General features: G+C 44.9%; 1 protein-coding gene and 1 long non-coding RNA gene across 2 annotated transcripts in view; one reads left to right on the top strand and one right to left on the bottom strand.

Moving 5' to 3' along the window:
* Positions 1–5,669: 5,669 nt before the first annotated feature.
* On the top strand, positions 5,670–10,609 carry LOC115834796. Its single transcript, XR_004029755.1, has 2 exons — positions 5,670–5,809; positions 8,905–10,609. It is a non-coding gene; the product is annotated as an uncharacterized LOC115834796 (long non-coding RNA).
* The window catches only part of PRKCH (protein kinase C eta), a 161,475-nt gene continuing 157,070 nt past the window's right edge, over positions 10,089–14,493 (bottom strand). The window contains exons 12-13 of the mRNA XM_030811678.1: positions 13,180–13,323; positions 10,089–11,380 (exon numbers count right to left, since the gene is read on the bottom strand). Coding sequence (XP_030667538.1) covers positions 11,234–11,380; positions 13,180–13,323 — 291 coding nt within the window. The 3' untranslated portion in view covers positions 10,089–11,233. The remainder of the gene's footprint in view (positions 11,381–13,179; positions 13,324–14,493) is intronic.

Below are 14,493 nucleotides of genomic sequence, written 5' to 3'. Positions count from 1 at the left end.
TTCTCTGTCTCTCTCTCTCTCTTTTTTTTTTTTTTAAGAAACAGCCTTGCCATGTCACCTAGGCTGGAGTGCAGTGGTGCTATCATAGCTCACTGCAGCCTCAAAATCCTGGGCTTAAGTGATCCTCCCACCTCAGCCTCCTGAGCAGCTAGTACTACAGGTGCACACCACCATACCTGACCAATTTTTCTATTTTCTGAAGAGATGAGGTTTCGCTCTGTTGACTAGACTGATGTCAAATTCTTGGCCTAATGCGATTTTCTCCCTGGGCCTCCCAAAGTGCTGGGATTAGGAGTGTGAGCCAATGCACCCAGTCAATTTATCCTTTTTTATCTTTGTCACAATCTTACGAGGTGGGTATCGTTATTAGTATTGTCATTTAATAGAGGAAGAGAACAAGGATTGGGAGTGTTTAATAGCCAGCCCAGGATGAATGCGTCAAGTTTCAAATCCATGTCTCCTGATTCCAAGTCCATATTTCTTACAGTCCACGTTATATACTCAGCAGATGCTGTTGACAGGCTCTCTGAATCCAGGAGGCAGCTCTGAGCCTCAGGAAGTAAGTTGCTAGAATCCCAGTTAGGGTCCTAATATTCTAAGAGATACAGACCTAACAGAGAAGTGTGCTGTGCTTGTGGCTTTGTGGCAGGGTTTGTCTACAATAAACACATATTATGTTCACAGGGCTTAACTCAGTGCTGTAACAGGAGCTTCAGAACTGACAGGGCAAACAGTCCTCCTCAGTAAGTATCGCTGGCCATGTCTTACTCTCTCAGATAAGTTGCAAAAGCTTTTTTAACTCTCTCCCTCCCACCTATTATTATAGAACCATTTCTCAAAGCTTAATTCAAGACTTTATTTCTGTTTTCCAACAGTTACACACCTTATCTCTAAGAATAACCATTTTTAATGCCTTTGATTTTTCCCACTGAGCTCTTTGCCCCACGATTGTCCAGTAGCTGGGAATGGAGACTGCGTCTGCACTTTTGATTACCTGATAAACAGCGATCCTTCCTCCTCCCCGACCCCACACTCCCGGAACCCTGACTTGGTTCTCTATCCTTGTCCTTCAGGAGAGAATGAACCTCTCTCCAGCCCCCGGGGGCTAAGGTTTTGTCCGAGACTTAGACTCTCAGCCGTTGGTTCGGTATTCTGACTGCGCATTGGAACCATCTAGGGGGCGTTAAAAATCCCACTAATGCCAACAGGGGCTCCAGAGCTCCCTCAGGAGCTGTGGCTTGGCTCTCATTTTTCCCTTGCCAAGTGATTGGCGTTAGGGATGGTCATGTGACGCTAAACTGGCCAGGAGGATGCGAGGCTGCGAAGCTTCTGGGAATGTTTTCCACAGCTAAAAGTAAAAAAGCTGCAATTCAGGGGTGTTTTGTTTTTCTCCCTGGAAGTTGTTCTCTAAGTGCCCCAAGGGAGGGAGCTTAATTTAGTTAGCAACCTGTGGCCATTATCTCATTTGATCCTCACACTACCCTTTGAGCAAAGTAGTTAATATTTTGGTTTTAGTTATTAATTTACAGACAAGGAAACTAAGGTTTCTTAATTTTACAGACAAGGAAACTAAGGTTCGCAGAAGTTTCAGTATCTCCACATCCCCTTCAATGACAACAGCTGAGCAGAGTCAGGGTGAACCTGGTCCTGCCTGGTTCCAAAGACCATGATTTTCTCACTATTTCCCTGTTTGCAAGGTTGTGCTGGTAAGCTGACTAAATAATAAAACTGATGAAAGTCCTGGCTGGATGCAGTGGCTCATGCCTGTAATCCCAGCACTTTGGGAGGCCCAGGTAAGAAGGATCGCTTGAGGCTAAGAGAGTTCAAGACCAGCCTGAGTTGATAGCAATAGCTTATCTCTACAAAAGCAAAAAAAAAAAAAAAAAAAAAAAAAAATTAGCTGGGCATGGAGCCTGTAGTCCCAGCTACTCAGGAGGCTGAGGTGGGAGGATCACTTGAGTCCAGGAAATCCAGGACTTTGAGGCTACATTGAGCTAGGCTCACACCACTGCACTCCAGCCTGGGCAACAGACTGAGATCAAGTCTCAAAAAAAAAAAAAAGTCCTGACTTTTAGCACTTACCAATTTCCATGGTGTAAATATTTCCACACTGACCAATTTTAAGCTACCATTGTGAGCTCTCCGAGCACTAACTTGAAAGAGATGTGCACAATCAGCTCTCATGAGCGAGTGTGATCCAGCTCCAGCCAACCACTCGAAAATGGGGCATGTGCTCAAACCTGGTCTTTGATGCTAAAAACATGTTTTCCTTCATCCCCCTACCAGGGCTTTCTCTGAACACACATCTCCCCAGAGCAGATCTTTACATTGGCATTCAGCATTGTTAGGAAAGGTGCTCAGCTCTAGTTCCTAGAGGGCAGAATAAGGATAATGAGGGACAAATCAGTAGGGGTGAACTTCAGAGGTTTCCTAATGCCTCCAGGTTGCTAATGATGCAAGCATGAGCCCCAGAGGACTACTTATCATTCTGCATGAGAGTGGGCCGAGAGCACCCTTGCCATTTGTTTGATCTCATTGCCATCTGAGCTGCTGTGCCTTTTGTACACCCTGCTGAGCCCCCAGTGATGCTATGCACAGATTCATGACTGTGTGGTACAGTGAGAGCAGCAGGGGCCTGGGCATGTGGCCAGTGGAAACATGATGGTGAGCCAACTCAGGACTGCCCCAGTGGGCCCCCTAGGGCAAACGCCACAATAGTAGTGTGCTTGCTAAGCCCATTCCACACTGTGGTACGCTAGCCTCTCAGGGTTGGGAGAGCCCTCCGGTCCAGGTCCGTCATCCCCAACGAGGGTTGCAGACTGAAGATGCCCAGTGATCTTCCCTCCGAAGGAAGTCTATTACACATTTAGGGACCTTGGTGGAAAAGTTCATTTTTATGCTATACCATAACAAATTCTATAACTCTTGCTGCAGCCTGAGGTGCTCCTAGTTCTAACCCTGGGAGCCATATGTTGTCAGACTGGTCCCTCCACACATGGCACGCATTTCAGTCAGGATAGGCTAGGTTATGCTGCTGGGACAAACACCGATCGTAATCTCAGCAGCATGAAACAGCGGTAATAAAAACCATAACAGCAACTAGTATTTCTTGCTCATTCAAAATGTCCATATTGAGGGTAAGCTAGGGGTCCTATTCATGTTAATCACACAGGGGCCCAGCCTGTCAGAGCCCAGCCATCACCTCTCATCATTGCCGTTCACTGGAAGTAAAAGAGTGTCTCACCAGCACTGAAATGTTCTGGCTTGCAAGTACTATATACCATTCTGCTCTGGACTTGTTGGCTAGAATTATTCATATGACCTCACCTGTCTGTGCTCAGGAGGCAGGGAGCTGGAAATAGTTGGGAAGCAAAAATAATAACCAGCACATTAGCTTTTCACATATTTGAAGGTGGTTATGCTGTCCACTTGCCTTTGCTCCAGAGGCTCACCCGTTACCTCCTCACTTGCTGTGCTACATGTTTCTGCTCCCTTCATCACTCAGTTCACTCTCCTCTGAACATGATCCAGCTTTGTATCTCTCTGTGGTGGTATCTAGGGCTGAGTTCAGTTTTCTAGGCACAGCCTAACCATGGCAAAGCTCAGTGGAGTTCATCCTTCCCCACATCTGAGGCATCACACTCATAACCCTGGAGGCTAAGATTGCATTTTATATTTTTTTGGCAGCCACAGCACCCTGTTGTATATTCACTAGATTCTAAGCTCCAGCATGGTAGAGACTATGACTTCCTTGCTCATTGTTCTGGCCCTATCACTTGGAAAAAGGTCTGATAAATCCTAATATTTGTCAGATGAATAAATATATTGAATGTATTCTCTTTGCCTCTGCCTAATTTTTACTCATGCTGTCAAGACCTATTGCCTCCATCTCATCCTGATATAATGAGCTTTTTCAGACCCAAGTACAGTTTATTTCTTCAATTTGTTCTGGCATACAGCTATGAAAGAGTGTTATCTTTGGAGTCAAAAAGTGTGTGTCTGACACCCAGCTCTGATTTTATCATTCAACACCATATATGTCTTAAGCACCTACAATATGCCAGGTGCCATGGATACAGTTATGAAGAAGACAGACCACAGGACTGCCTTACCGTTGGGTTAATTTGGGTAAACAATATAACGTGTCTTGATTAGAATGTAAATTCCATGAAGGCAGGGATCTTTGGTGTCTTTTTCACTCTAGTTTTTCCAGCAACCACAATATGCCTGAAATATAATAGGTGCTCAATAAATACTAGCTTAATGAATGACTGACTCTCTAAACTCACGTGCTCTTCTATATCACAGTCTTCTGGGAGGGCATGAGTAGCTTGAAAACAAAGTAGCCCTTTTTCCCGTTGTTTGATTTTTGTGTTTAGCCATAATGTTGATGGTATGAAATCTCAAATAGGATTAATGTAAGACTTGAAATTTGTCTGTTAATCCAAGGGGAGAAGGGGTTATGCAAGGTTGCAGAACCACTATTCCAGACTGACACTAACCTATTAATCGACACATTTTCAGTACTATTGTGTCTTGAATCCAGCTTGGCCACAAGGAAATGGGGTGAGACTTTGTCATGTATGTCGCTGAAGTTCAGCTATGCAAAAATGTTCACCTATCCTTGATCAACTAGTCCAGGAACCATCAAAGAAGAAAATGAGATTCGACTTAGAAGATCTGTTCTTTATAAACCCCTGCACAGCCCTCATGATCAACACCACTTCCAGTGCTCATAAATTACTGCTTCAATAATTGTTCTGCAATTCTGCCTATTCTCATTGAATACTTCATATAATCCCTTTATCTACTTTGGGCTACAATTCATTTTTGTGAGTGAGTATTGTATTTGTTTCATCTCAAAAATCATTCTCCTTGAGAAAAAAAAAAAAGAACAGAGTTGAGGAATCCTGCTTTCTCTTTCATCCACAAATGCTCTATTATCAGAAGGGGGCTTATATTTCTTGTGAACTTCTTGTGCTGATTTTAACTTTGTAAAGCTTTCCTGTTTTCCACGTATAAACGAGCATGTGAACTATGAAAGGCAATCAGGTATAAGATATTGTCAAGTATGTGACTTGAGGGACAAGTAATCTATGTGAGCCTGAAGGGAATCCTGGGATTGAGAGAGCATGCAGAGAAGGCACATAGGTGTGCTAGGGCATGCAGGTTGTACAGAGATGGACAGGGAGAAAATTCGAGCGATAGAGGTTTTCTATATGGTGGGAGTAGTGTGGGTTGGCGTCTATCAGGGGAGACCAACTGACCATATCCCTCTGTTCACTTTTAGCCATGAGTGCAAGGCTACAAGAACTCGAGAGGTCATCTAAGTTATTTCTGGCTCTTTCAGGTCAAATGACTACTAGACTATCCTGGTTTCTAATTTGAAATGTATCCAAAGAAGATTCCTGTCTCATCCTCTGCAATCCACTTGCATGTCTGACCACACTCGATGCCTACACAATGTTCACTTTGTCTAGTCTAAATTCTTCTAACTGTGGTCTACGGCCTTGGAAGAATGATGCCTCTGTGGGGTAAGAAGTGCCTTGGTGGCATGAGAAAGGCAGTCCTGGGTGATCTGGAAGGGCTGTTGCAAGGGGATAGGAGTGCTGAGGCCTTTTCCAGTAAGAATACACAGGACTATGGAGACTCTTGTTTTACTGGAAACCTTCTTCACAGATACCTTAAATTAGGAAGAAAATGCCTTTGGTTCTTGGTTCTACTATTGGCTTCAAATTCTTAGGCATGCCAGACCCTACTGAACGTCTTGACACATGTCCTTTCTTCTCTGAACTGGCCCACAGGCATGGTGAGTAACTGGGGGTGCCCGGCAGGCACTGATGCTGGGTGTGGTCCCTGTGTTATTCGGTCAGAAGTGACTAAAATGTACCTTTGTGTTAGATTTGGAAGGACAAAATAATTCCTGAGACTGGTAAGAAAAGCCATTTGGGAAAATTGTGGATATTTCTTGGCCTCAAGGGAGAGCAGCAGAATATCAAACTTAAGACTGAACCTGTATGTCAGTCGGGGCAGGAAACATCCTAGGAGAAGAATAAGGTCTCCTGAGGAGGTTCTGCAGCCAGTTAGAAAAGTGAAATCCCTCCACATTGGAGTGGCACAGCGTCAGCATCCAAAGGGATGGGCATCGTGGAGAGCACCAGTGTCCCACTCTGTCCATTTTCAGATGGACATCACAAGCAACCTTCCCTTAGCCCTCTGTGGGAGAGCTGACGATAATAATAGCCAACATTGATTGAGCATTTCTGTGTCCCAGCCCTGTGGTGAATGCTTGACAATGTATCACAGTTAATCCCTGCCGTATTAACAGAAGGCAGGCAGGCGCTATTCTCACTCCCATTTCACAAATGAGAAAGTTGAAATTGGAGAAAGAACTACCTTTTCTCAAGAACATTCAGTAAGTGTGGATTCAGCCCCCAGGGCTGCCCACTACTCTTACCAGCCAGGGCACTTACCCATGTGACATCTTGTCCCCTAGACTGCACGGGCAGCATAGAGTAGGGTGGCTCACCTAGGCACTCAGTGCTGCTGACACAGGGTAATGCCAAAGATGCAGAAACACATGGGAAACGTGACTGCCATTTCTGGGCTCTAAAAGAGCCTATAAAATAAATATGCAAATCAAAATTTTATGCCATCTTGGTGGTTGGAAAACTGGCTATATAACAGTTTGGCTCTAAGAATCAAGCGGTGCAGGGAGAGAAAGTGCAGAACTGATGTACTCCGTAGGGGAATAAAGAGCCAGGAAGCAGGAGGAGGGAAAGAACAGTTGGCAGGGCAGTGGACGTGAAGAGGTGGGGATGGGATAAAGCCCCGGGTAGCTCCCTTAGCTTTGGTTCCAATTCAACACAGGAACAAAAGGAGACTACAAAGCTCCCTCTACAGCTGCACTCTGGCCAGCTTTGGCCAACTTGCAACTCAATTCAGAGGAACATCTCAGCAAAGGGCTCATTTTCATTGCAAACATCTACTACAGTTGTACTGGAGTCTTATCTTTGGATGACGTAAAATGAGGAGTTACAGGGCCCAGTGTGACCCGGAGCCAGGGGCAATCACTGTGGGCTGTCTAGTCATTTTAAGTCAACATTGCTAGATTAAGCAACCAGGATGACCAAACCTGGGAATAATGAACAGCTTTATCATGTTGGCATGTGAAATGGTCAAATCCGTGGCTGGAATATTTTCAAGGCAATGTGCACCCAATTAAGATCCGGGGTGTGGTGGCTCACGCCTGTAATCCCAGCACTTTGGGAGGCCAAGGCGGGCAGATCATCTGAGGTCAGGATTCGATTAAGATCAATAAATGACAAATGGGATGCTTTTATTTTTGCTTTGGGTTTTTTTTTTTTTTTTTTTTTTTTTTTGAGACAGGGTCTCCCTCTGTCGCCCAGGCTGGAGTGCAGTGGCGTGATCTCAGCTCACTGCAGCCTCCACCTCCAGAGTTGAAACTATTCTGCCTCAGCCTCCTGAGTAGCCAGGATTACAGGCACCCACCACCACGCCTGGCTAACTTTTGTAATTTTTTAGTAGAGACGGGGTTTCACCATGTTGGCCAGGCTGGTCCTGAGCTCCCGATCTCAAGTGATCCACCTACCTCGGCCTCCCAAAGTACTGAGATTACAGGCGTGAGCCACCGTGCCTGGCCTATTTTTGCTCTTTTCTTTGCTAACAAGTTACACCAGCTCAGCTCCATAGCTGTAAACACGCAGCTGCCAAGGTAGGTTCCAGGCTGCGCACCTTCTTCCTGATGCTGCTGCATGAGCCGGCGGGGTAGGTGATGAAGAGTTACTAAAACATGAAGTGGCTCCTCTACGAGGGGAGAAAGGACTGGAAACTCCACCAAGGCTAAGAAGTTACCCTAGGGGTTCAGATGGGGCTCACGGGATTCAGAGAGAACCAGACTATTTCCTCTTCCCCTACCTCAGGGAGGTTGAAGTCCCGATTGCATCACCCTGGCCTGCCCTAGTTCCAAGAACTGGGGTTAGCAGCTCCAGCCCCTTGATATGCAAATCATACATTCCCACTGCTGATAAATTGTTCTACCCAGCGGAGGGCTAATACTGTCCTGCCCAGCTGGCAGTTTATCTTGGTGCTTCCTGCCAACCCCACAAAGGTGGAAAAATAGAATTGGCTTTCATAGAAGAACTTCACTGAACAGGGCTAAAAGTAGGGACCCTGGAGTTAAACTGCTTGATCCAAATCCTGACCCCACTGCTTTAGTTGTGTGAATTTAGACAAGTGACTTAATCTCTTTGTACTTCACTTTCCCCCATCTGTACAATGAAACCGGGAGTACCCACCTCATGGGGGGTATTGAATAAGTAAATACATTTAAAGTATTTAGAACAGGGCTTCACATGTAATAAACATGCAACATGTTAGTCATTAAGTGAAAGCACCTTTTGCAGTCAAAGGCTGACCCACATCCCAAAGCAAAGGCTTGAAGTTATTGTCCTTTCAAACACTCAAGGCCACGTGTCAAATTCAGTTAGGTCAGTGTGGAATAGCTTGGGAGAGCAGGAGCAAATGGGTGTGGGATGAGGACTGGCTGGGAAGGACAGTGGGATGATAAGGCCTGAGGATGTCTTAAGACGGACCTGAGTGAGTAAAAGGTCCCAATGTGACCTCATCTTGACCTCCATGCTGCCCACTGTGCTGAGGGAACCCAGCAGCCCCAGTGGACTCTGGCCCAGCTGCCTGAATGGTTCACTACCCGCTCCGTGCCAGCCTTCTTCAGGAAGTGTGGGCAAGACAGTCTTGTGATCCCTTGGAAGGGGATGCCAGGTCTAGCAGAACTGAAGAAAGATGTGAAGTAGAATTGTAACCAGGAATTGAAGGCTCATTTGAGCTTTAGGTAAATATCCTGTGTATCTTCTCTCTTCTCAGATATAAACATTAGCTGTTGAATAACCTGATAGGCACGGAATAAACAGCCTCAAAAGAATGGACTCAACCCAAACTGGGGAACCCAGGTAGTGGGCTTGAGAAGCAATTGTGAAGAAGGAAGTTGCTGAGTGATCACAGACTTACCAAAGACAGTGTTTTGGCTCTGCGTGGCTATGATAATGAGTTTTGTGAATGAAACAGCAGGCATGCTTTATTTTTTGTGGTTCTTTACCAGAGTGGAGTTAACCATACCAAAAAGCTAATCAATCCCACAGAGCAAAGTAGAGGAGCTATGAAGGCCAAAAAAGTCCCAAAGTCAGAATGATCCTTCCCTTTCCCAGACTACAGCATCAAAGATTTAGACCCTAGACCTGGATCTACTCTTTACCAAGCCCGAACCCTTTGGGAAACCAATGAACTCAACTTCTCTGAGCCTCTCTTCCCATTTGTAGTATGTACTGCAGTACTCACACTATCATCAGTGGGAATAGTGGGCATGTCATGAAGATCTAGTGGCATGATGTGGGTGAGAGTGATGACTATGAGTGCTAAGTGCTACACAAATGGAAAGGGAAGTTCCTAGCTACTCTATTCATTCAAAAGTAAGTGTTCACATTGGAATGCTAAAAAAAGAACCTATGACAGAGAAGAGACTGTCAGTACTAGCCAGTTACTCCTCAGCTGCTCTGTAATTCCCCTATCCCATCTGTAGTTAGAGGGAAGCCATGTTTTAGCCAGCAATTGTGAGAAGAGGTGAGGTGTGTCCCTCCTAGGAGAGGTAGGCAGGCAGCCGGCACCCCCTCCATGTCTCTTCCTTGCTCTGGAGACTTTGGAAAGCTACATTTTCCAGATGGTGTAGTTATAAGATGGAGGAAGATGGTTGAACTTACATGCTACTTTATGTGAATGAGAAATGAACATTTATGGTGTCTAGCCCCTGAGATCTTGAGGGTTGGTCTGTTACAGTTATGCTTAGCAGTCATTACCCTCATTCAGGACAGAAGTTTTGGTCAGTAAGAGACAGGCCACATCTATTTCAGAGAATCACAGAAGCTTATATCAACCTCTCCTCTCAGGAATTTTCTGTGAGTTGAGTTCTACCCATTCTGCTCGAGGTTTTATTTTGATTGGAAATCTACTGTCTTAGTGGGAAGGAGACAAATCATTCTAGTCAAAAAACTTCCTTTTGCTACAAAATGCATTTATTTCCAGTCAGACAAAATTCTTGAACTGTATATTCGGGTACATATTATAAGGTCATCTTTGATATATGCCCTGTTTATAAGATCCATTTCTAATTATTAAAGTGAATATCAAACACACATCTTTGCATCTTAAAACATAAATAAACTGCTAATGTTTATAAGCCACAAATCTGGTCACTGACATGAGTGGCCTGCAATTCTTCAGTGACGAGCACACAGCGATATAGACAAGATCAGATTCCCCAGGTAGGCAGGCAGCAGGCACCTGTAATTCGCTCGCTGACTGTGCTGTTGTGGCAGTGACCCTTCTTGTGAAAAAAGAGTTATGTGCAGACAAAAGTGTGACATATGCAACATGGAGAGGCATTTCACAGAATGCAAACACCATTCAGGTAAATTAGTAGACTCCAGAATGAATGAAAGCTTCATGAATGCAAACCTGTTGTTTACAATACTGGGTATTGTGGCACCTTTTCACTGGACACTTTAATAAATATCTATTAAAGAAAGTAAGGATAAGAGAAGAAGCTGAAGCAGTTGTCTTGGTGCACAACATATTTTCAAGATTGGGCTTTAGGTTGTGAGTTTCAGAGATACCATTGTTTGTTTCTTCAGAGTAAATCATTCTATTTGGAAAGCCCTTCATTTCCTTAAAAAGACCTTTAAATTCTTCATTAGCATTAAGAGACTTCTTGTAGACTGCCAGGAATTGGGGTTCATTGGCTTAAAGAAGAGCACAGCAGAGTTGACAGAAAGTCTTGGTTTGTCTCTTGAATTAAGAAGCCTGATTGGCTCAGAATTTCTCAGATCTACTTTATTCTTCACACTTTCCCTCCTTTTGGCTCCTGTTAACATCCCAAGCCCACAGCGACAGACGCTCATAGGTGGAGCAGTATACTTCATAAAATCTCATTTCATGATCAACTATTTCTAGTGCCATGGCTCCCTCTGTACTCGAAATAGTTGATATCTTAAAGTTCCATCCTTCACAGAGTTCTTCACTTGCTCCTTGAAGGTAAGGTTCTTGTTCTAAGGCTGATGCTGGGAAGGTCCCATGGAGGAAATTCCTGGAAAATCTCTATTCCCTTTGGGTTCTCGTGCCCTCTCTTTCACTCCCCATAAGGCTATGGTTGCAATTCTGGAGACACATAGGAAAAGTTTCTAAACTCATCCTGGTTAATCATTGGAAGATGTCCCTCATCAATTGGAGTTAAAACTGGCTCTTCCTTTATGAAGTCAGGGTCAAAATTACTGACATCTTCTCGGGATTTCTGTCAAAAAAAGGGAAACAAGGTGAGATTTTATGCGCTTGAGGCTTACTCATCTTGCATGGGACATAGCCCATTCCAGTGAGTTCAGAGAAGTGCTCTGTAGCTTGTTCAGTAGCATTATTTAGTTATTGTTATGATGAAACTGTGCTTTACAGCAAGTCTACTGCATGGTGCATTTTTATGGCATTTGGCAACCATCAATTCACTAATCCCATGAAAATCTTGCTGAGCAGGCCTGTCTTAATGGGAGGCTAAGAATTAATTTGGTCATCCAAAAGCAGCTGGCTCACTCACCCTTTATTCTCATTTCATCAGGGTGGCATTTCACAGCAGGCCTCGCTGAGGGGTGTGCAGCTATATTTGTCAACAGAGGTTGGGTAGGTTCACACTTGTCCTACCTATTGTTTGCGCAGAGTTCTAGACATTTGAAGAGATCTTCCCGAAAGATTTCTTGCAAGTGCTGAGCTTAGGGAACAACTGTCGGCCATTTTACTCTCTAGGTAGAAGCGTTACACCCTGCTGGACCAGCTGTGCAGTTAGGACTACAGGCCCCTGCCTCTGAAGGCCATGCTCTCCCTAATCCCAGGGGGGCTGGCAGGGGGCTGACCATTGAAGGAACGGCTTTACCTCTAGGTGCCTGGTGTCCAACAGCCTAGTAGGCTGTTAGTGATTAAGTGCACTGTATGTTTTTAAAAGTTGAGTATTTTATATCTGTATAAACAAATGCTGCAAAGATCATTTCTAAGTGAGTATCACACATCTCACTGATCTTACCTGAATCAATGATATTTCTCTATCACTTTTTTTTTTTTTTTTTTGAGACAAAGTCTAACTCAGTTGCCCAGGCTGGAGTGCATGACGCAATCTCGGCTCACTGCAATCTCCACCTCCTAGGTTCAAGCAATCCTACTTCAGCCTCCTGAGTAGCAGGGATTAGAGGTGTGCATCACCACACTAGGCTTTTCTTTTTTTTTTTTTTTTGTATTTTTAGTAGAGACGGAGTTTTGCCATGTTGGCCAGGCTAGTCTCAAACTCCTGACCTCAAGTGATCCACCTGCCTCGGCCTCCCAAAGTGCTGGGATTATAGGCGTGAGCCACCACGCCAGGCCTCCCCATCACTCTTGATCTATCGCTAGCCTTGCTTCTCTGCCTTCCCACTGTGGAGCTCTTGACCCACAGATGAGCATGAGCTCAGCTCTCAGACCACAAGCAGGACCACGCTCAGGAAGGCCACCCGCCTCAGCTGCAGAGCTTGGAGAGGAGCCCCTGGAGATCCCAGTATTTCTTCGGTCAAAGGGAGCCTGGCCTGGGCTCTGCACTGCAGCAGCTATTACAGACCCAGGTTCTCCAAGCCAAGAGGCCAGGCTCAGTGAAGTGAGCGACATCTCATACCCTCTCTGCTTTCTCAGGGGCTTAGAAAAGGCACAAAAAGTGCCCCAAGGAGAATGAGGAAATTGGCTAGAACAATGACTTTCTCAATTAGCCAAACTCTTTTGGGGGAAAACTGGAAAGTTTCAGGCCTCTTATACCCTACAAGATTTTAATTTAGGTTGAGGGAAGTTGGAGGTTGGGTAAACGAGGGGTGAAACTTGGTAAGAGTTAACCTGGGCACATGAAGACATGTTGTCCCATGGACAAGATGGACAAGGAGCCCAGCTGCCCCCCAGGGGAGGCTGCCCTGTGTAGTGTCCAGCTGAATTTCTGGTCTGTCACCCACGGGGCCATCCAGCTGTTCTATGGACTTTGGTGGAATGCTGTGACATCTGAAGAAAGTCTCTGTGACAGCCTGGGACACTTACGATTCTGGGTCTGAAAGGTGGTTCTAGTTGGCGATGGTTCAGCTGGGCCCAGTCGATTTCCTTAAAAAAAGGATGTCTCAAGATGGCATGCTCGCCTCCCTGAGTCAGGCTGCCCAAGCGCGTGGTGGGGTTCTTGGTCATGAACTGAGTGAGAGAGAGAGAAAGCATCAATCATTCATTCACATACAACCAGCATGTCACAAGACAGCAGGCATCAGCGGTGGCAGAGAAGCTGTGCGAGACTTTCTGGCAGGTCTTGCTTAACTAGCTGGGTTTTCCATCACAGGCAGCACAGTCAGTATGAATCATGCCTTAAAGGCGCAATTGCCTCTGTGGATTTATGGCTTTTCCCACTTCCATTTCAGACACTGCCACTAAAAGAAAGCAGGAGGGTCCAGTTTTCTTTTCTGTAAACACCATGTATTTTTCTTTCCTCTTTAAAGAAAAGCAGCTCTTTATAACAGTGTGCCTTTCCCCAACACTGCAGTTGTGGGCAGCAGACATCTTATGAATGGGGCTACTTTCAGAAACAGCTGTGCCATTTTTCTGAGTGACCTGACCAGCTGGCCAGGATTCCCGCTCTCTGACGAGACCACAGAGAGGAGAGAGAGTCGTTATTTTTGAAGATCTGTGTATAGAAGCAGCAAAGGTGACATACTGAAAATGTCTGTGTCCTGGCTCTAGAAAAAAACAAAGTTGGCCACTTTTCTTTATGCAGCGAAGATATCATAGCTCTAGATGAAAGGCTTTTCTTCAAGATGTTTCCCCCACCACCGCTGTTTTGAAGTAGGTTCAATGACTGAGATTCCATTGCTCCATAGACCAAAAACTAAAACGAGCACTGCCACACAGCTAAGCGATGTGTGCAAAGAGATTCTCTGTATTTCCATCAGTTGGGAAACTTCCTTAGTGCTGGGCTCCTATCAAAATATGCTAGGCTAAATCTGCTTTCACAAAATAGCCAGGAAAGGTGTTCTGATCACTTCCTGAGCAAGGATTAGTACAGGATAATTCACTTTTCATGGCCGGAGTGTAGTTCTCAATTTCAAAGACATTGAAGCTAATTTAATTTCCCATATTGAAAGAAAATTGCCTTGGATAAAAAGTTTTTTGTTTTTATTTAAATCAGGTTATCTTTAAATAGACTTATGACAGTCCCCAAGTACCTCTTTCCAAATCTGATTTGTGAACAACACAAAAGTAATGCTGTGTTTATAGAAATTGTTTTGGAGCTGAAATTACAGAGAAAATCTTGTTGAAGGTGCAGACATGGAAAGACAGTGTTTGGAGGTGGCCCCCCCGGCCATGCCAGGT

The sequence above is a fragment of the Nomascus leucogenys genome, chromosome 1a, assembly GCF_006542625.1.
Source record: "Nomascus leucogenys isolate Asia chromosome 1a, Asia_NLE_v1, whole genome shotgun sequence".
Lineage (NCBI taxonomy): Eukaryota > Metazoa > Chordata > Mammalia > Primates > Hylobatidae > Nomascus > Nomascus leucogenys.
Note: the sequence above shows the minus strand (reverse complement) of the source record. Positions and strands in the feature narration are given on the sequence as shown.